General features: G+C 40.7%; 1 protein-coding gene across 3 annotated transcripts in view; it reads left to right on the top strand.

The window, feature by feature from the left end:
- LOC118391136 (delta-sarcoglycan-like) overlaps positions 1 to 23,164 on the top strand; it is a 284,512-nt gene that overhangs the window by 236,598 nt on the left and 24,750 nt on the right. For all 3 annotated transcript variants that reach the window (XM_035782189.2, XM_035782190.2, XM_035782187.2), the window contains exons 4-6: positions 1,092 to 1,179; positions 1,772 to 1,891; positions 20,496 to 20,568. In XM_035782189.2, the coding sequence (XP_035638082.1) occupies positions 1,092 to 1,179; positions 1,772 to 1,891; positions 20,496 to 20,568 (281 nt within the window). The remainder of the gene's footprint in view (positions 1 to 1,091; positions 1,180 to 1,771; positions 1,892 to 20,495; positions 20,569 to 23,164) is intronic.

Here is a 23,164-nt window from a genome sequence, read left to right as displayed (position 1 = left end):
CAATTATATCCATTTGTAGCTTATGCTGTCATGTGTAAATGGCAGTTTTCAGGAATACAATTGGTGAGTGGACGGCAGTGATATGAAGGGTGAAACTATGACTCTGAAAGGTTTTAGTGCCAAGTAAAGTAAAAGGGTTGACGATTTCATCTTAAACCAGCCATAAATCCCATTCTGTCATATGCAACACTGTTGTCTCATCCATGGCAAGGATGTTGCTCTCCTTTATCCTCTTTTTCAATCTTTGCAGTACTCACTGAAGTTCACTCGTAAACAATTCATTTAGACCCAGTGTTTATTTGCTGAAATGTGTTTCGATGCCGGGCTATTAAAAGGGACAGGCGTTTAATTTAAGTTTTATGGTATATTAAAGGGCACTTCATTTAATAAAACAGGCTTTTAAAATACAATATGTGTGCACAATTTCTACTCAAAATATCAAAGGGATGCAAAAGGCACTCATTTTGTGGAACAAACCATTAATAGGGACGAGAGGCGGCACAATCAGTGTACATGAAAGCAGGTCCTAAGGATACACACTGTAGCAGGAGAAAGAGTCTGGGAGGCTAGACATTCAATTCCATGAATCGCAGCAGAACAAGAACCATTCCTGCGTTTGCCAGTGGGGCCTAATATACTAAAAGAACAATATGACATAACCTCTTAATTCGAATCTCATGTAATCAACCACATTGTTAAAGTGACATATGTCTATTCAGGAATATCATTTTTTTGTTTATTTCCTGTACTGCTTAGCTGAAAGGAACCTTGATAAGCATGAAGGGCCATAATATTATCTATAATATATATGAGATGCATTATCTTGCCGGCTTTAAGCGCAACACAATGGCTGCCTACTATCTTTAATTAAGAACTTGACTGAAGCATGCAAGATTACTTTGGCACGTAAGACAGATCCAGGGTTCAGACGTGATTTGCATTTCAGATTGGCTCTTGACTTGTGGGCTAATGGAAATGATCTGTAAAACATACAGTCCTAGTTACACACTCACACTGAGCACTAGGGTCACTATTGTTGGGTTTGTGTTTTTGTGAACTGCATTGTTTGTTTACTTGCTTTGTCTCCGCAGGGCAGCCCACTGTTACTGCAATCCTCCAAAAATGTGTCCATCAATATCCTCAATGGGAAGAATCAGCTGGTCACACAACTTATTGCAGGTAATATCATGCAACACGATCGGAGACAGTCACACATCCATGGAGGGTTTATCCTAATATGGACACCGTACAAAGCAATGAAAATCCATTGACATGGATGAGAGTTCTCTTTTGTTCCAAACAAACATTTCGATCCATGAACAGCTACAGACAAACACTACTCACATGGTAAACTGCAGTAACATTTGTCTTCTGGCTGTTGATTATCGTGCAAAGATGTTGAGTGGATCAGTGAGCAATAGGAATACGGTATGCTAGAGACTCCACTCCAGACACAGCGAAGCAGAATCAATTGTTTTCATGACGTGTCAGTCGCCCTCTGCTCAGATCGCTTGTTTCTCCCCACGACATGAAACCATTTCAGGATCATCCAAGTAAAGGAGTTGTTTTTTTCTCTGCTGTTTGTTTTGATGTCGGGCTGCGTTTATTCTATATTTTGATCTGCTTTACTTTGTCTTACTCTTGAAGTATTTGACTGTAGTTATAGTTCAGTTATTGTCTCCTTGCATAAATCAAGCTGTCTTTCTTGGTTTTTCATATAGCAGCTACCTAAACTTCACTGACTTTTCCTGACACCTTTTGCTCTGCCCAGGATCCAGTGGAGTGCGTGCTCGAGGGAAGATGTTGGAAGTGAAATCTAGCACAGGGAAGCTGCTGTTCTCTGCTGATGATCAGGAGGTGGTGGTGGGAGCAGAGAGGCTACGGGTGACAGGTAGGTTACTGGATCAGACACTGCATTATACTCAAAAGTCTACTAGCAATTTATTGAACTGGACTTTTAAACTTGACTGCTCACCATCTTTAAGTGTGGTGATCTTTTGGATGTAATCATTTTACAGTTAATTGAAATTTAGCAAGAAATAGCTGCCCTTTGACGGCTAGTCAACAATTGAATGAACAATCATCACAGACAAAATAATAATTGACAACTCACATTTAAAGAACTGTCTAACATAAATTAGACTATAAGACATAAAAGACTCTGCGTCTAAGTTTTCTATAAGGGACGATGAGTGATTCTGTATTATTTCGATTTGGAGAAATCATCCAATTTTTTTGAACAAGAGCAGATTCTGTCACTTTTATGTTGTATAATATTGGTACACTATCTGAGTAAGGTAATCAAAAATATGTAGAAAACACAAATCCAATCATTTCAATCATTCATTCACATTCATAGAAAAAGGGTGAACGTTTTCAGGTTGTTTTCCATGCATTTGATAATCTCTGAACATCCCTCCCAAGGCAGCAATTACTCACAACACTCATCTACATTTATTTCCCCCTCAGCTCCTCAGCCAGAGTTCATTACCCTATTCAACTCAACTATATTTCGGTTGAATGCATTCAGTTGTGCAACTGACAAGGTTTCCCCTTTCTCTTCCCTTCCACTAAGCACAGGGATGCAGAGAGAGAGGGAGGGAGTGGTACAGAGAGAGAGGGGGAGGGGTACAGAGAGAGAGAGGGAGGGAGGAATAGAGAGAGAGAGGGTAGGGAAAGATAAGAAATGTAGTGATGTTTCTTCAATTACTCCATTTATCTCTGACCCTTTTTGATGGGGCTGCCAAGGGCCACAGGGTTCATCAGATGCCTTGGCAACCACAGTCGTCAGTCGAAAAGCCTTCTTAGTTCTAAATAGGCCTCTGTTGTACTAATAGTTTCTGTGCATATGTGTGGTTGGGCATGCAGGCATACAGTATATGTGTTTATGCATGCGTGTGTATGTGTGTGTGCATCTATGCCTATCTGCGTGTGCTTCAAACCATGCCAAACAACAGCTGTGTGAATCAATAAATATAGCCAATGATCTCAGGCCTGGAGAAGCTGCTGCTGACCGCTTTCCCTCTGTCATTCCGTCCATCAGACAGGATGAAGTGAGGCCAGATTCCTATAAAACTGTCACATGCCATTACCAAATGAATGCTTTTGTCCAAACCAATAAAATGCATAATTATGCTGAGCATATAACTTTAATTGGCCCAACTGAGGTCATTGTAAATCTATGATAGAGCTTTTGCTGCATTCATTAGGCATTTATTGCACTATCTACTGTAAAAACTGATCCAGGAAGCCCCAGGGTCCAATGGGGAATATGGGAGGTGTTTGGAATCATGCTAACTTTGCAATTTGGTGCTAGCTGTGATATGAAGTAAATCAAAGATCTCTAAAAAGCTAATCAACTCCCTGAAATTATTGTATTTTTTATTACACAAGAGCGACAGGTGCTGCATCCAGAGAACATAACAAGCAACTTCGGGATAAGAATACAGCCTTTGATTGATGGAAAAAGCAATCTGCGACTTAAATGTGGCTCGAAAATTGGCTTTCAGAGGCAAAAATGGAGTTTAATTGTTTCATTCGTATGTGTCTCGCTTTGTAACACAAGGCTCAATCAGTGCTGCAGGGTAACACTTGATTACAGTGATCTGAAACTCTTTGAAGACGGTCTCCAAATGGAGCGTTGCTATATAAATCCAGGCGTAGTGTAACTGTATCCATCTGAATGCAATGAAATGAAAATATAAGCTTGACACTTGAGGAAAACAAAAGTGAAATATTTCTGACTAGAGCACTGGAGGAAGTGAGTTTGATTGTGATCCTTGTGATGCCCCCGTCAGAATGCATGGATTATTGTCCAATGAGAGACCCCTGAGAGACTGCACGGCTGTATTATGATATCAACATTGTTGTAATGCAATTCAAAGTTCAACTGTTTACTGTTGCTTTTACATAACGTTTGCAAGTTCCTCACAAGGTGGATATTATTTATATATATTTTTGGTTATTAATACACCATTGTGGAGCAGAATAGGGTTATGATTTATCAGTTAGAGCAATTGTTTTCAGCTGTGTGAGTAATATTATGGTAATACTGTACGTCACTGAATAAGCCAGAAGCCCGAAGAACTGTAATGGTTGTATACTGTACACGAGACCACACACTGTGCACTCTGGAGACCTTTAATTAAGACAGAGTGAGCTGTGGCAAAATGGCAGTGTACGTTGCATATACAGTTGAAGTCGGAAGTTTACATACAATTAGGTTGGAGTCATTAAAACTGTTTTTTCAACCACTCCACAAATTTCTTGTTGACAAACTATAGGTTTGTGCATGACACAAGTCATTTTTCCAACAAATGTTTACAGACAAATTATTTCACTTATAATTCACTGTATCACAATTCCAGTGGGTCAGAAGTTTACATACACGAAGTTGACTGTGCCATTAAACAGCTTAGAAAATTCCAGAAAATGATGTCATGGCTTTAGAAGCTTCTGATAGGCTAATTGACATCATTTGAGTCAATTGGAAGTGTACCTGTGGATGTATTTCAAGGCCTACCTTCAAAATCTTTGTGTCTTTGCTTGACATCACAGGAAAATCAAAATAAATCAGCCAAGACCTCAAGAAACAAATTGTAGACCTCCACATGTCTGGTTCATCCTTCGGAGCAATTTCCAAATGCCTGAAGGTACCACTGTCATCTGTACAAACAATAGTACTCAAGTATAAACACCATGGGACCACGAAGCAGTCATAGCGCTCAGGAAGGAGATACATTCTGTTTCCTAGGGATGAACGTACTTTGGTGCGAAAAGTGCAAATCAATTCCAGAACAACAGCAAAGGACCTTGTGAAGATGCTGGAGGAAACAGGTACAAACGTTTCTATATCCACAGTAAAATGAGTCCTATATCGACATAACCTGAAAGGTTGCTCAGAAAGGAAGAAGCCACTGCTCCAAAACCGCCATAGAAAAGCCAGACAACGGTTTGCAACTGCACATGGGGACAAAGATCGTACTTTTTGGAGAAATACCCTCTGGTTTGATGAAACAAAAATTAAACTGTTTGGCCATAATGGCCATCGTTATGTTAGGAGGAAAAAGGGAGGCTTGCAAGCTGAAGAACACCATCCCAACTGTGAAGCACGGGTGTGGCAGCATCATGTTTTGGGGGTGCTTTGCTGCAGGAGGGACTGATGCACATCAGGCAGGAAGAGTATGTGGATATATTGAAGCAACATCTCAAGACATCAGTGAGGAAGTTAAAGCTTGGTCGCAAATTGGTCTTCCAAATGGACAATGACCTCAAGCACACTTCCAAAGTTGTGGCAAAATGGCTTAAGGACAATGAAGTCAAGGTATTGGAGTGGCCATCACAAATCCCTGACCTCAATCCTATACAAAATGTGTGGGCAGAACTGAAAAAGCATGTACGAGCAAGGAGACCTACAAACCTGACTCAGTTACACCCGCTCTGTCAGGGGGAATGGGCCGAAATTCACCGAACATTTTGTGGGAAGCAAGTGGAAGGCTAGCCGAAACGTTTGACCCAAGTTAAACAATTTAAAGGCATTGCTACCAAATACTAATTGAGTGTATGTAATATTCTGACCCACTGGGAATGTGATGAAAGAAATAAAAGCTGAAATAAATCACTCTCTCTACTATTATTCTGACATTTCACGTTCTTAAAATAAAGTTGTGATCCTATCGGACCTAAAACAGGGAATGTTTTCTAGGATTAAATGTCGAGAATTGTGAAAAACTGAGTTCAAATGTGTTTGGCTAAGGTGTATGTAAACTTCCGACTTCAACTGTACATTCTCGTGAGCCTGCCCAGTACAGTACAGAAGTGCCACGAGCAGTCTACAGCGATCCTCCATCGTCTTCCCTAGGAAACCACACGTAATCAATTACACAGGAAAAACAATGGGAGAAAATAATGAATTAGCCTGAAATGCAAGGACACAATGGAGCACTCCTTTGTGGCAATTCAAATCTGCTTTGAACAGGGAATTCCAGATTTTTAATGGAGCATGCTCAATAGAGTATTCCCATATTCCCCCCATCCCTCTCTATCCCCCTGTCTCTCCCATACCATAATTAGCAGGAGTCCACAGAATACTGACATTACCTGCTGCTGTTTTTTTGTTATAATTATAATTAAAGGCTCATTGATTAGCCTCAATTAGAGCCCATTGACTCACTGCAGTGGAGGCTAATTTAAATTGAATAGCACACTTAATAACCACATCAGTACACTGATGAGGGAGGAGCTCGAAAACAGATATGGTAAGAAAGGGATACTGCGAGATTCTGGCAGATGCCCTTTTTATCTCTCTGCATACAGTAGGAAAGAAGTTAGAGGTAGTTGCGCGAGCCAATGCTAACTTGCGGCAGCACAAAGGCTGGAAGTCTACAGGTACGCTAGGGTATGCAAATCTATCGCTAAATCATGTCATACTGCATACAGACATAAAAATCACCACGTTATTAGAATTGCACAGATGATGTGGCAAACCCCATTTTAGATGCTACACAGGGGGATGTCAATGTGGATTGAGAAAAGCAACATGCAGAAAGTAGTCCCATCCATTAGTGATGTGTCTGTCTCTTCACACATTAAGCACATCACCCAGAGAGTAATCACTACGCCAGTCCAGATGCTTGATCTAACAGATGGGGCAGAGAATGCCAACTCCATAATATTTTTACAATCCCTAGTCCGTAATATGACACCCGTCAGAGAAAATGGGAAATGTTTAATTCATATCAGGTTTATAAGGAGAGCATGATACAGATACAGATATCACCCTGTGGCCAAACAACCATGCCTTTATTTTCTTCCTATTTACTGTATCTATCATGATGGTCTTCAGACTTTCAGCTGTGATGTGTATTACAGTGTATGACTGCTGGAGAGCCACTTGACCTGACCTCATTTTCCTCCACTCTCAGCCAGTATCTAATTACTGTATAGGGCTAGGTTCACATCCACTCATGGTGGGTGGCTACCTGGCAGTGCTGGTCCAGACTGTTGATGATGGGGTCACAACCCTAAAGCAGGTCCCCTTTGACCTGGTTAATTTGGGGTCACTGTCTTACAGTCCTGGTGCTCTAGGTTGTTGTTGGAATCCACTGCTCTGTATCAGTGTCCAGTAGTCCGCATGGGCTGCAGTGGTCTATAGCCTCATGCCTTGTGCTTCCCAGGGTTCAGTGCACCTTGTGTCTGCTGTAAGAAAAAAAAGAGGGAGAGAGAGAGAATAGATAGATTATGAGAGAGAGAGAGCGAGCGAGAGAGACCTGGAACTGTGAAGTACTGTATATCCTTTCCTAGAAATAGTAAAGGAGTAATGGAAATATGACAGTAATGATAACCAAACTTTATTTATGTTTCACCTTCTGCATTACCATCAACATTATAGCCAAGTCATTCCTGAATATGATGACATTCATCCATTTCACTTCATTCTCTTCCTCAGTTTATCCTCCTCCCTTCCTCTCTCTCTCTCTTTGTGGCGCCAGCTTTCAGTAAGAAGATCATAAAGAGCAGCAGGGTTTTACTGTGTGACGAGTGTCATACATGACATTTATTTAAGGCATGAGAGGGAGACTACATTTCACCATTTGATCAGGTATGAATGGGGAATGTGCTTTGCAAAGTGACCATTGGATTTCTGTCAGGTGACCATGCTAAGTAGATGATAAAGAATCCATAAAAGCCAGTGAGTTATGTCCTCTGCTTCTCTGCACTCTGCTTTACCTGGGCCTCTTCCTAGGGCTTGGTTTCACGTTCCACATAAAGCGAGCCCACCACAGGTCACAAAGCTAGATTAGATTGTAACCGTGAAGTCAGTACAATCTCAGGGTTTACAGCAATGAGTGTCTCTGACAAACAAGATGTGTTTGAGAGCCCAGCAGGACATTTGCAAAATCATGGAGGCATTGTTTGCCTATCAAGTCTTGTTTATACAGAGCTTCAGAAAGTATTCACACCCCTTTACATTTTCCATATTCTGTTTTGTCACAGCCTGAATTTAAAATAGATTGTGTGTCACTGATCAACACACAATACACCATAATGACAAAGTGGAATAATGTAAAAAATGTATATATATATTATAATATGAAAAGCTGAAATGTCTTAAGTCAATAACAACTATTCAACCCCTTTGTTATCACAAGCCTAAATAACTTTAGGAGTAAGGATTTGCCCAACAAGTCAGATAATAAGTTGCATGGACTCACACTGTGTGCAATAATGGTGTTCAACATAATTTTTGAATGACTACCCCATCTCTGTAACCCACACATACAATTATCTGTAAGGTCCCTCAGTCGAGCAGTCAATTTCAAGCATAGATTCAACGATAAAGATCAGGGAGGTTTTCCAATGCCTTGCAAAGAAGGGTACCTATTGGTAGCTGAGTAAAATACAGACAATGAGTATCCTTTTGAGCATGGTGAAGTTATTCATTACACTTTGGATGGTCTATCAATACACCCAACCATTACCGCTCAAGAATGTCACCATGATTTGGTGATTTTAAACCAGTTACAGAGTTAAAAGGCTGTGATAGGAGATAGCTGAGGATGGATCAGCAACATTGTAGTTACTCCACAATACTAACCTAAATGGCAGAATGAAAAGAAGGAAGCCTGTACAGAATAGCAAATATTCCAAACCATGCATCCTTTTTGCAATAAGGTACTAAGGTAATACTGCAAAGACATGTGTCAAAGAAATGAACTTTTTGTCCTGAATACAAAGCATTATTTGGGGGGCAAATCCAACACAACAAACACATCACCGAGTATCACTCTTCATATTTTTAAGCATGGTGGTGGTTGCATCATGTTATGGTTATGCTTGTCATCGGCAAGGACTATGGAGTTTTTTAGGATAAAAATTAATGGAATAGGGCTAAGCACAGGCAAAGTCCTAGAGGAAGACCTGGTTCAGTCTGCTTTCGAACAGACACGGGAAGAAAAATCCACCTTTCAGCAGGACAATAACCTAAAATGTAAGGCCAAATATACACTGGAGTTACTTACCAAGACAACATTCTATGTTCCTGAGTGGACTAATTACAGTTTGACTTAAATCTGCTTGAAAATCTATGCCAAGACTTGAAAATGGCTGTCCAGCAATGATCAACAACCAACTTGACAGAGCTTTAAGAATTTTAAAAAGAATAATGGGAAGATATTGTACAATCCAGGTATGCAAAGCTCTTAGAGACCCAAAAGACTCACAGCTGTAATCACTGCCAAAGGTGATTCTAATATGTATTGACTAAGGGGGCTGAATACTTGTCTAATCAAAATATATGAATGAATTTGCTGTAAATTAATTATTATTATTTTAGAATTGTTCTTCCACTTTGTCAATACAGAGTTTTGTGTAGATCGTTCACCAAAAATTACAATTAAATCCATTTTAATCCAATTTGTAACTCAACAAATTTGTGGAAAACATAAAAGGGTGTGAATATTTTCTGAAGGCACAGTACTGTATGTCACTGGCATTACAGACGTATAATGTTTTTCTTCTCATTTTGAGGATATATAATTCCTGTCAAGGATATGTGAGAGGGAGGATGGTCTTGGTGTTGATGTATACCTCACTTCCAATGAAAATAGCATCTAACTGCATCCACCACTGATCCATGATAACTAATGGTATCTTGGAACATGGATGGCATTGGTAATGGACTTAAATGTAAGCCTGAGATTCTTTAGGTGACTTTTGCAGCAGTATGAGATCGGTTTTCGATTTACAATGACTGTCCTTTTTTCCTTGTTCACTTTACTCTTGCAATGGGCCTGTTGTTCTAATGGTTCCTCCCAAGGTCTGGCCAAGGACACACACACACAGACACACACACACAGACACACACACAGACACACACACACACACACACACACACACACACACACACACACACACACACACACACACACACACACACACACACACACACACACACACACACACACACACACACACACACACACACACACTGTACAAACACACACTCATCAGTGTTATATCACTCTTCCAGACTGTGGCTTCCCGGAGCTTGATTAACCACAAGGCACAGTGATGTGTTCCACAGCTCCATGTACAGCTCCATGCTACAGTAGCTCCTTGGGTGACAAATGGCCTGGTAGCAGAGGATGATGTTATCGGCTCCACTGACACTCTGTTCTCCCATCCCGCTCCATCTCCCTCTATACTAGGAGCCTGCTACGGGTGTGAGCATTGAAGTTTGTAGCTATAAACCGGATGACCAGATGACAGTAGACTACTTGAAAGCCACTGTGAAATCATGACGTTGCAAATATAGTACTTAATGTACGGGTGTGAGACCTGAAGTTTGTAGCTATAAACCGGATGACCAGATGACAGTAGACTACTTGAAAGCCACAGTGAAATCATGACGTTGCAAATATAGTACTTAATATACAAGTATATAGAAAATCAATACATACAGTAAACATTTACTTGCAATTGTGCATCAAAAATGATCAGCTACAAAATAAATATGTTCTGGTGTATTAAACATCACTCTCACGCCATCTGCAGTAGTCTCCTTAAAATACTTTACTAACAAACTATTTCCCCTTTTAATATCTACAAGTTATCAGTCCCTGTTTAGCCATGTTCTTGATGCTGTCTCACATTAAAAAATTGTTTACTATAGAATACTACAGTACTTACTATTAAATTCTATAGTAAATTTTAGAATACTATACTACATGCTGTTTAACCCTCAATCATGTGTAGTAAATGCTATAGAATGTTGTAGTGTTTACTACAGTTTATTTTTCAAATAATATTGGAGTATTTACCACAGTATTATCCGCAACAAAAAAACACTAGTAAATATTACAGTAAAGTCCACAAAAACAATTCACTTGGATCTAACTATAATAAATACTACACTATTTCATTTGCATATACCCTGCCAATTCCCCTCCACCATATCACAATTTGTCCACCTATAAGTGAGAAATCTATGCCAAGAATAGTCCATAAATTGTGTTCCCAACGGGTTATAGAAAAGAGCAGAAGCTCCGAACTATCTGTTCAGACCCCCAGTGTCATATAGCTACAGGTTTTGGAAAATGTGGTATTTTACTGTTTCTCCAGTAGGTTTCCTGAAGGAAAAAGCCTCCATTTCCATGTCAAAGATAACAAAACAAAAACACTATAGTAAATACTACAGTAATGTATGCAAAACACTACAGTAAATACTAAAGTATACTACAGTCCGCAAAGACACTATAGTAAATACTACAGTATACTACAATCTGCAAAAACACTACATTAATTACTATAGTATTTACTAAGGTTTTCTTTTACTACAGTAGTTACACTATAGTTAACTCTAAATACTACAGTATACCACAGTAAATACAACAGTATTGACTGTAGTGTTTTTGCCTACTTTGGTCCTCAAAAACACTACAGTGAATACGACATTAAAGTCTGCAGAAACACTAAAGTGAATTCTATAATATTTATACCATAGTACACAATTTTAAAAAATATATGTGGGGTGTGCTCTTCTCCTCCCCACCGCTTTCACCAATGCAACCATCCCACCCCTGTCTGACTTACTGCAACAATGAGGCTGATGCTACATTTATTTAATTATAATCTGCAATCTAGTGTATTACTGAGGATCCCTGGAGCACTCTTCAACTGTACATCACGTCCAAGAACCTACTTCTCCCCAACACTCAAGTGCACTTTTGTTCCAGAAGCGAGAGCCACTTTCACTATAAAAGGTCCACCGGGTCCTTGGAAACAAACTTATGTAATTCTGCCGCTAAATGGCACTGCACCCAAGGCAGATATATGGTTCCAATTTCCCTGCATTCGGCCACCTGGATTTTGCTCTCTCTGAGTACTATTGCTGGAATCCTATTTATGGATTCTGCACTAGTGTTTCCATGAATTGGAAATTAAATGACATTTTATTTGTCACATATGACGAATACAACAGGTGTAGACTTTACCATGAAATGCTTACATACAAACCCCTTTCCCAACAATGCAGAGTTAAAAAGTAAGAACATTTGCAAATAAAAACAGAAAATAGTACAATAAATAACAATAACGGGGCAATATACAAATCAAATCAAATTGTATTTGTCACATGTTTCATAAACAACAGGTGTAGGCTAACAGTGAAATTCTTACCTACGGGCCCTTGCTAACAATGCAGATAAAAAAAAATAGAAATAGTAAGAAAATAAAAATATATATAAAAAGAATAACACGAGGAATGAATAGAAAAATAATAACACAAGGAATAAATACACAATGAGTAACAATAACTTGGCAATATACACAGGGTACTAGTACTGAGTCAATATGAAGGGGTATGAGGTAATTGAGGTACATACACTATATATACAAAACTATGTGGACACCCCTTCAAATTAGTGGATTCGACTATCCAGGACAGCGGGAATGCTGAAGTGCGTTGCACGTAAAAATTGACTGTCCTCGGTTGCAACACTCACTACTGAGTTCTAAACTGCCTCTGGAAGCAACGTCAGCACAAGAACTGTTTGTCGGGAGCTTCATGAAATGGGTTTCCATGGCCGAGCAGCCGCACACAAACCTAACATTACCATGCCTAATGCCAAGAGTCGGCTGGAGTGGTGTAAAGCTCGCCACCATTGGACTCTGGTGCACTGGAAACGAGTTCTCTGGAGTGATAAATCACGCTTCAACATCTGCCAGTCTGACAGACTAATCTGTGTTTGGTGGACGCCAGGAGAACGCTACCTGCCCGAATGCATAGTGTCAACTGTAAAGTTTGTTGGAGGGGGAATAATAGCACTGTTTTTCATGGTTCGGGCAAGGCCCCTTTGTTCCAGTGAAGGGAAATCTTACCGTTAAAGCAGACAATGACATTCTAGACGATTCTATGGTTCCAACTTTGTGGCAACAGTTTGGGGAAGGCCCTTTCCTTCCCCCATGCACAAAGCGAGGTCCATACAGAAATGGTTTGTGGAGATCAGAGTAGAAGAACTTGACTGGCCTGCACAGAACCCTGACCTCATCCCCATCGAACACCTTTGGGATGAATTGGAACGCCGACTGCGAAGCAGGCCTAATCGCCTAACATCAGTGCTCGACCTCACTAATGCTCTTGTGACTGAATGGAAGCAAGACCCCCCGGCTTAGACAGGGCTTACAATGTTTCATTCCAAAAATGAGGGGTTAAATACATGTAAAAAAATTGTGCTCATCTATCCCATCTCAATCGATATACATCTATGAAATCATGATAGCCAAAGGTAATTTAAACATTGATTGATCCTATGTGTAGATACAGGTCTGCTCTCATAAGAAAGGCCCTTGAACATCCTAGTGTAAATACAGCAGTAGATCCAGATATCAGCTCAGCAGCAGTGCTATCCCAGTGAAATACTACTGATGTGGAAGACCCGCAGGCCATGTAATGTGGGTGCAGCCGTAATGCCTACTGATATGTCTGGATAAACAACATAACCTCTCACTGGGAGGCCCGGTCTGTACAGACTGTGCTACATAGGCTATTTAAAAACACGTCTCACATTTGTCATCCTTTGCCCATATACTCTTCTCCATCGCCTCCCTCTATCCCACCACCAGTCGCTATGGAAGACATTAAGTGAATGTTTATGAGGCCTCCAAACACTAGTGATATATCCTGCTGCATGCTTCATAAGGCGCTGATTGATCAGCAGGAGACTGGCGGACTGGGAGGGTCGAAGGAGACGTAATGGAAACACATTGACAGAATAATTTCAGAAGGGACATTATGTGGGAAGTTGGAAATAAAACTAAAATGGCTTTATCGATCTTTCACTCAATCTGTTTATGGACGTTTATGGCCGGTGCATTACAGGATGTCACTGGGAGAGTTGGCCCAGTCAGGTTCCCAATGGAGCGTTAAGAGAGAGGTGTGTGAATGTGAATGCATGTGAGTGTGCGCGTTCACAAACGTGTGAGTGTGTGAGCGTGTGTGTGTAAGCACGCTTGTGCACACATCAAATCAAATTGTATTTGTTACATGTGCCGAAAACAACAGGTGTAGTAGACCTTACAGTGAAATGCTTACTTACAAGCCCTTAACCAACAATGCAGTTTTAAGAAAATACATTTTTTTAAAAAGAGATAAGAATAACAAATAATTAAAGAGCAGCAGTAAACACTGAAACAAAAGCGGGGCTATATACAGGGGGTACCGGTACATAGTCAATGTGCTGGGGTACCGGTGTCGAGGTAATTGAGGTAATATGTGCATGTAGGTAGAGTTATTAAAATTACTATGCATAGATAATAACAGATAATAAAATGTGCACGTGTGTGGTTGCCTATGTATGAAAGTCGACTAAAGTCCATAAGGTGATGTGAGAAGATATTGGTCGATTGAATCTCATAGGCTGGCTATTGATTTAAGGCCATACGTAGTACAACTAAGCTTTGATCCTATCCAGCACTGCTCCCTATGTTGAACCCCATTGTATTACCAGATACCCAACTATGCAGTATGCTGCATATGGGGAATATCAAACATTCACTATTACAGTGTCCATATTAGGACTGCATCACATTAACTTAGCTCTCTAATTAAGGTGTGAAAGTGAAGACATTATAGACACTGTGTGGTATGCATAATACCAAAAAGGCACATACTGTACTGCTTACAGTCCTTTCTCCTAACTAACAGTACTGATCTGTCAGTTAGGCTGAATGGCACCACAGACTCAGCCACACACTGTGCATACAGCCAAAGGCTAAAGGCAGCCTTTATCTTCCCACAGTGTTTTTGTTTCCTGGTCTTGATCTGACTACGGCTGCAGTCTGTATGTCCACAATGAGTCGCTTTAATCATTTCTCTCCCAGGGGCTTTGATCATCTATTATTTTCATCTATGGACTGTGGCTAGCTGGCTGGTAGTAGTGTTTGAGAGAAGGCTGTCTGGGCCCTACTGTGTCAGAATGGGGAACTGATGTTGTGTTTTTTTGCCATACTGCACTGGCTGTTTAGTACACATTTTACAGGTTCTAACTCAATGTGTTAATGCCGTGTTGTGCATTTTGCCAAAACGATGCTGGGTTATATTGTTGGTTGAATCCCTCTTAACTGTATGAATACACCTACTGAAACAAACTTCAACAGACTGTACTCAACTTAAGTGTGATTTTTTTTTGTTGCCAAAAGAGGCCCATCATCTGTAAATCCCTCCCCAAAACTGGCTTTGACTGTACAGTATTCTGACATGCTGCTGTCTTGACAGCTCATCACACACCCTCACCATGTATTTTCTGAACATAACATTACATATGGACAGCCTCTATTACTCTTCATGGATATGGTTGGCAAGTTTGAATGGTTTGTGTATCTCCCCGATCAATGTCAATCTCGGCTGTCAGGCGGGGGGCTGAGTTTTTCTCTGTCAGCATTTTTACACAAAAAAGTAATTGTGAAATTTGTTACATTTGTTACCGCTAAGCTGGCACTGTATTGACCACCTTTCTCTCCATAATATAATAGTCGCTTACCGTACGAGACACCATAATGTGAAATATCTCCCCATAAAAGCTGCATCACAACTCTTTTCCATACCAATTGAGCAAAGGGCAATGTTTTGGCTGTGAGGCCTGGATAATTACTTGAAGGGCTCATGGCTACAGTGTAGTGTAGTTTTATTTTCTGCTCTGTAAGTCGGTGGGTTACTTGTGACAGGCTATTTGGGGTTGGGGACTGTGGGATGTCTCCTATCCGCTATACACTCTTAGAAAAAAAGGTGCTATCTAGAACCTGAAAAGGTTGTTTGGCTGTCCCCATAGAACACTTTGAAAAACATTTTTGGTTCCAGGTAGAACCCTTTCTTCAGAAGGTTCTACATCAACCCAAGGTTCTACCTGGAACCAAAAGGTTTCTCCTCTAGACAGTAGAACTCTTTTGGAACCCTTTTTTTCTGAGTGTAGTCTCATTAGTCTGTGGGTATATGCATGTGCTGTAGTCTACATTAAGTTACAGGCACACAATACATTACAATTATTGTAAATATTTATTGATAGTTCTGTAACGACCCTGGGTTTATAAGCACAGAAATCGAGTCTGCCGCATGAGCATGCTTTTGCGGCACAGTCGATAGCGGCGGACCACGGGCTCGAAGGTCGAGGGTTGCTCCCTCCTGTTTCATTACACTGAAACATGATCGATGTGTTGAAACGTTTATTTTGGTTGCCGATTTTCCGCATTTATCAAAGCCCAATCAGGTAGCCTGATTTTAGATGTGCCCATGCAAACGGAATTATTAGGGAAATCGTTCTTGCAAAGCATGTAAACATTTAAATCGAAATGTAATGAAACAGGCCTTCGAGCCCGAGGTCCGGCGCGCTATCGACTGTGCCGCAAAAGCATGCTCATGCTGCAGACTCGATTTCCACGCTTAAAATGAAGAATATTTTATTCTGAGTTCGGACATTTAAAGGTTGTACGTGAAAACAATTTCAAAGATGCATACTTTCAGTTTTTCCGAACTCACTTGCGCAAAAGTTGGAAGCTCGCCTTGCTCGTGGTAGCACATGCACAGATCAACGCTGATTAAGGCGTTTACATGTCCAATAGTTGGAAAGATTGCTCAGAAAATCTGGGGCCTCATTTATAACCGTTGCTTAAATTTCACACTACATTTTTGGATGCGCCATTTATTAAAAGTCTGCGCATATACTGTACAAAAATATATTGAGAATTATTAAACTTGGCGCAATCCATACATACACGTTTCCCGTTATCAATCAGAACTGTCGTAAAACGGTGCATGCGTGAACAAGCCTGAAAACTCAGGATGAAAAACGCCTCCATTCACCTTTTATGGTGACAGCCATTTATTTGCTGTATAATTTTGAACTATTGTGATTAGACCACGGCATGCAAAAGATTAATCTTTGTTCAATATTTAGTTTATCAATAGTTTGAGTTTATATGTCCTGAGTTGGTATAGGCTCTGAGATTAAATAGACAATGATGTTGTGCTCTTATCGCACAGCAATGCTGTAGCCTACCCATACTGTCAAATACTTAACATACACTACTGGTCTATTTACTTTGTTGGCAGAATGTTTTAATCTTTAGCAGTAATTTATGCTGTACCTGGAAAAGGCCAGCTCTAAGGCAGCCAGCTCTAAGGCAGCCAGCTCTAAGGCAGCCAGCTCTAAGGCAGCCAGCTCTTCCTCAGATCTGTTCCTCGACACAATCCTGTCTCGGAGCTCTACGGACAATTCCTTCGACCTCATGACTTGGTTTTTGCTCTGACATGCTCTGTCAACTGTGGGACCTTATATAGACAGGTGTGTGCCTTTGCAAATCATGTCGAATCAATTGAATTTACAACAGATGGACCCCCTAAAAGTGGAGTTGTTTTACGTTTCATCCATATACTTTACAACACAGAAGTCCAGTCTCATAGCCATTCCCTTCACCCCTGCTGAGGAGATGTGACTCCCAGAAGCAAAGCTGTCAAAGTAAAAGAATGGATCTAACTTCCCCCACCAAGCTAAGCTCTTCAAACCCAACACAGAGCAGACCTGCCAATCCTGCAACGAAGAGGAGGACCAACGCTGCCGTGCTGCTGCCAATACATATACAGTGCCGTAAGAAAGTACTCACACCCCATGACTTTTTCCAGATTTTGTTGTGTTACAGTCTACATTTAAAATTGATAACATGTAGATTTTGTGTGACTGATCTACACACAATACCCCGAAATGTAAAAGTGGCATTAGGTTTTTATAAATGTTTACAAATTAATTAAAAATGGAAAGCTGAAATGTTTTGAGTCAAAAAGTATTCAACCGTTTTGTTATGACAAGCCTCAATAAGTTCAGGAGTAAACATTTGCTAAGCAAGTCACACTACAAGCTGCATGGACTCACTCTGTGTGCAATACTAGTGTTTAACATACCCCACACATACAATTATCTGTAAAGTCCCTCAGTCGAGTAGTGAATGTCAAGCACAGATTCAACCACAATGACCAGGGAGGTTTTCCAATGGTTCGAAAAGAAGGGCACCTATTGGTAGTTGGGTTATCAAAAAAGCAGACATTGAACATCCCTTTGAGCATGGAACATTTATTATTTACACTTTGGATGGTGTATCAATACACTCAGTCACTACAAAGAAACAGGCGCACTTTCTAACTCAGTTGCCGGAGAGGAAGAAAACTGCTCAGGGATATCACCATAAGGCCAATGGTGATTTTAAAACAGTTACAAAGATAAATGGCTGTGATAGGAGAAAACTGAAGATGGACCAACAACATTGTACTATAGTTACTTAATGCTAACAGAGTGAAAAGAAGGAAGCCAGTACAGAATAAAAGATATTCCAAAACATGCATCCTGTTTTTAATAAGTCACTAAAGTAATACTGCAGTAATTGTGGCAAAGAAATTAACTTTTTGTCCTGAATAGAAGGAGTTGTTTTGGGGCAAATCCAAGACAACACATCACTGACTATCACATTGTTTGTCATCGGCATTGGCTAGGGAGATTTTTAGGATAAAATAAACAGTATATAGCTAAGCATTGACAAAATCCTTGACGAAAACTGGGTTCAGCTTTCCAACAGACAATAGAAGATTAATTCACCTTTCAGCAAGACAATTATCTAAAACACAATTACAAATACAATTGAAGTCGAAGTTTACATACACCTTAGCCAAATACATTTAAACTCAGTTTTTCACAATTCCTGACATTTAATCCTAGTAAACATTTCCTGTCTTAAGTCAGTTAGGATCACCATTTTATTTTAAGAATGTGATATGTCAGAATAATAGTAGAGATAATGATTTATTTCATCACATTCCCAGTGGGTCAGAAGTTTACATACACTCAATTAGTATTTGGTAGCATTACCCTTAAATTGTTTAACTTGGGTCAAACGTTTCGGGTAGCCTTCCACAAGCTTTCCACAATAAGTTGGGTGAATTTCGGCCCATTCCTCCTGACAGACCTCCCCACTCTGCAAGCCATCGGCCCGTCGCTCAATACCACACTGGGATGCCAAATCAATGGACATAATCTCTGAAGCCACAGATCTATATGGGCCGCCATGTCCAACAAGTCTCACCTACTCCACACAGTTAACTTTAGCTCTGAGCAACTGTAGTCCCACCCTGTGCTATTGAATAAAACCTAAGGTTAGGGTGCTGCATCACAGTAAGCAGAATCAGGCTAGTGGATCAAAGGTCTCGACTAAATGTTATTTCAAAGTTCGTTGAGTCACCGTAGGGACAAAAAAACACCTCGAAAAAAAGGGGTTATTTCAATTATAGGAACGGGATGATGGTCGGGTACCAGAGTACTTGAGAAAATTTACAGGGCCGTTATTACTTTAGGGTTGTTCTTAAATTACAGCTCTCAGATTTTCGCTCTGAAAGCGGCGAGGGTAAATATGCATAGAGAAGCGCTCCCTCGCCCATGTGGAAAGATAACTCTGTGCTTAACTATCTGTTCTAGGAGGAGCTCTCCTGTTCTGATGTACAGTCTTCAGAAAGTATTCCCACCCCTTGACTTTTCACACATTTTGTTGCTTTACAAACAATAGTACGCAAGTATAAACACCATGGGACCACGCAGCCGTCATTCCGCTCAGGAAGGAGGCACGTTCTGTCTCCTAGAGATGAATGTACTGTGGTGTGAAAAGTGCAAATCAATCCCAGAACAGCAAAGGAACTTGTGAAGATGCTGGAGGAAACAGATACAAAAGTATCTATATCGACAGTAAAACGAGTCCTATATCGACATAACCTGAAAGGCCGCTCAGCAAGGAAGAAGCCACTGCTCCAAAACCGCCATAATAAATCCAGACTACGGTTTGCAGATGGGGACAAAGATCGTACATTTTGGAGAAATGTCCTCTGGTCTGATGAAACAGAAATAGAACTGTTTGACCAATTGACCATGCTTGGGGTCATTGTCCATTTGGAAGACTCATTTGTGACCAAGCTTTAACTTCCTGACTGATGTCTTGAGATGTTGCCTCAATTTATCCACGTAAATTTCCTGCCTCATGATGCCATCTATTCTGTGAAGTGCACCAGTCCCTCCTGCAGCAATGGACCCCCACAACATGATGCTGCCACCCCCGTGCTTCACAGTTGGGATGGTGTTCTTCGGCTTGCAAGCCTCGCCTTTTTCATCCTGACAGAGCTGGTGTAACTGATTGAGGTTTGTAGGCCTCCTTGCTCGCACATGCTTTTTCAGTTCTGACCACACATTTTCTATAGGATTGAGGTCAGGGATTTGTGATGGCGACTCCAATACCTTCACTTTGTTGTCCTTAAGCCATTTTGCCACAACTTCGGAAGTATGCTTGGGGTCATTGTCCATTTGGAAGACTCATTTGTGACCAAGCTTTAACTTCCTGACTGATGTCTTGAGATGTTGCCTCAATTTATCCACCCAGGTCTCCTGGTTAATGTTGTGGTTCTGTGATTGCAGGTGCCGAGGGAGCCGTGTTCAGCAACTCTGTGGAGACGCCACACGTCAGGGCCGAGCCCTTCAAAGAGCTACGGTAAAATACATTTCTCTTTGAATAATTCCTCATGATGCGCACACATATTGTAGATACATACTGTACATACATACTTACACAAACTCACACACAGATATAACACCATGCATCACCTTTCTCATGTTCTATGCATTTATAATCAAACAACATGCAACAACAAAAAACTGATGGGGAATTGCTGTGGCATGTCACTGGGTTGCTATTATAAAATGATGGAAAAATTGCTCCCGTCGTGGGCAGAGGACCTACTGTACAGTTTAGTTTGTGCTGGTGCATTTGGGCTGGCTGAAGATTACAGGGCATTTCCCTAAGCCATGGTGTGTCGCTCAGCGAGAGTGAGGGTGTGATTTGGATGATTGCCTGTGAAATGATTTACTAACCCAAGGTTTTCCAAACTCGGTCCTTGGGACCCCAAGGGGTGCACATTTGATTTTTTGCCCTTGCACTACACAGCTGATTCAAATAATTAACTAATCATCAAGCTTTGAATCAGATGTGTGGTGTTTGGGGAAAAAAATGTAATGTGCACCCTTTAGGGTCCCGAGGGCCGAGTATGGGAAGCCCTGCTCCAGCCCCATGCATACTACCAATGTCAACCATTTTGCGCTGAAAAAAAATACAAAAGCAACATGTAAAGTGTTGGTCCCATGTTTTTTGAGCTGAAATAAAAGATCCCAGAATTGTTTCATACACACAAAAATATTATTTCTCTAAAATATTGTGCACACATTTGTTTACATCCCTGTTAGTGAGTTTTTCTTCTCTGCCAAGATAATCCATCCACCTGACAGGTGTGGCATATCAAGAAGCTGATTAAACAGCACGGGTGCTTGTGCTGGGTACAATAAAAGGCCACCCTAAAATGTGCAGTTTTGTTACACAACACAATGCCCGAAATGTCAAAATTTTTGAGGGAGCGTGCAATTGGCATGCTGACTGCAGGAATGTCCACCAGAGCTGTCGCCAGGTAATTTAATGTTAGTTTCTCTACCATAAGCTACCTCCAACGCTGTTTTCAAGAATTTGGCACTACGTCAAATCAGCCTCACAATCGCAGACCATGTGTAACCACGCCAGCCCAGGACCTCCACATCCAACTTCTTCACCTGCGGGATCATCTGAGACCAGCCACCTGGGCAGCTGATGAAACTGTGGGTTTGAACAACCAAAGAATTTCTGCACAAAATTTCACAAACCGTCTCATGGAAGCTCATCTGCCTGCTCGTTGTCTTCTCCAGGGCCTTGACTTGACTGCAGTTCGGCTTCATAACCAACTTAAGTGTGCAAATGCTCACCTTTAATGGGTACTTGCACGCTGGAGAAGTGTGCTCTTCATGGATGAATCCCGGTTTCAACTGTACCGGTCAGATGGCTGACAGCTTGTTTGGTTACGTGTGGGTGAGCGGTTTGCTGATGTCAACGTTCTGAACAGAGTGCCCAATGCTGGTGGTGGGGTTATGGTATGGGCAGGCATACGATACGGACAACGAAGTAAATTGCATTTTATCAATGGCTATTTGAGTGCACAGAGATACCGTGATGAGATCCTGAGACCCATAGTCGTGCCATTCATCTGCCACCATCACCTCATGTGTCAGCATGATAATGCACAGCCCCATGTCGCACGGATCTGTGCACAATTTCTGGAAAGCTGTCCCAGTTCCTCCATAGCCTGCATACTCACCAGATCTGTCACCCATTGAGCATAATTTCAGATGCTCTTGATCAACGTGTTTGACTTTGTGTTCCAGTTCCCGCCAATATCCAGCAACTTCACACAGCCATTGAAGAGAAGTGGGACAATATTCCACAGGCCACAATCAACAACCTGATCAACTCTATGCAAAGGAGATATGTCGCGCTGCCTGAGGCAAATGGTGGTCACACCAGATACTGACTGGTTTTCTGATCCACGCCCCTATCATTTTTTTAAGGTATCTGTGACCAATAGATGCATATCTGTATTCCCAGTCATGTGAAATTCATAGATTAGGGCCGAATGAATATATTTAAATTGACTGATTTCCTTATATGATATTAACTGTAACTCAGTCAAATCTGTGAAATTGTTGCATGTTTTTTGAAATACATCTCCTCAGCCACCCTTTCCAATCTAGAGCACTGTGTTGTGCGCAATCATGTCACATGACCTTGATTTAACCTTTATTTAAAGCATTACATTTTTTATTTCAGATGGTCTAGCACCATCCTCAGACAATTTTAATTCTCATTTCTGGATAAGGATAAAAACACAAGATAAAATCTGTTATGATGGTGCGAAACACATGGCCAAGGCTCTAAATCAACATTTTTCATCAGTAGCACTGGTGCTCCCAATCTTTTTTTAATTACGAGCACCACATGGAATGTAGGAGCACCATAAAATAACATTTTTTTTCAATTGATTGAGATACAGCCTATATTTGGCCTTTATGAATTGTAGCCACTTTTTAAACTAATATGTAACACTGCAAAGAGTTTATTAAAATATGTTGATACAAATCCCTGTTATTGAAATTCCAAAGTCATTTGAGGAGTATTAGGTTTCTACAATGTGTAAAAGCAAAATGTTCCTACTGAGATGCATTACATTTAA

The sequence above is a fragment of the Oncorhynchus keta genome, chromosome 12 (assembly GCF_023373465.1).
Source record: "Oncorhynchus keta strain PuntledgeMale-10-30-2019 chromosome 12, Oket_V2, whole genome shotgun sequence".
Lineage (NCBI taxonomy): Eukaryota > Metazoa > Chordata > Actinopteri > Salmoniformes > Salmonidae > Oncorhynchus > Oncorhynchus keta.
The sequence above is the reverse complement of the archived record's forward strand: the minus strand, read 5'-3'. Positions and strand labels throughout refer to the sequence as shown.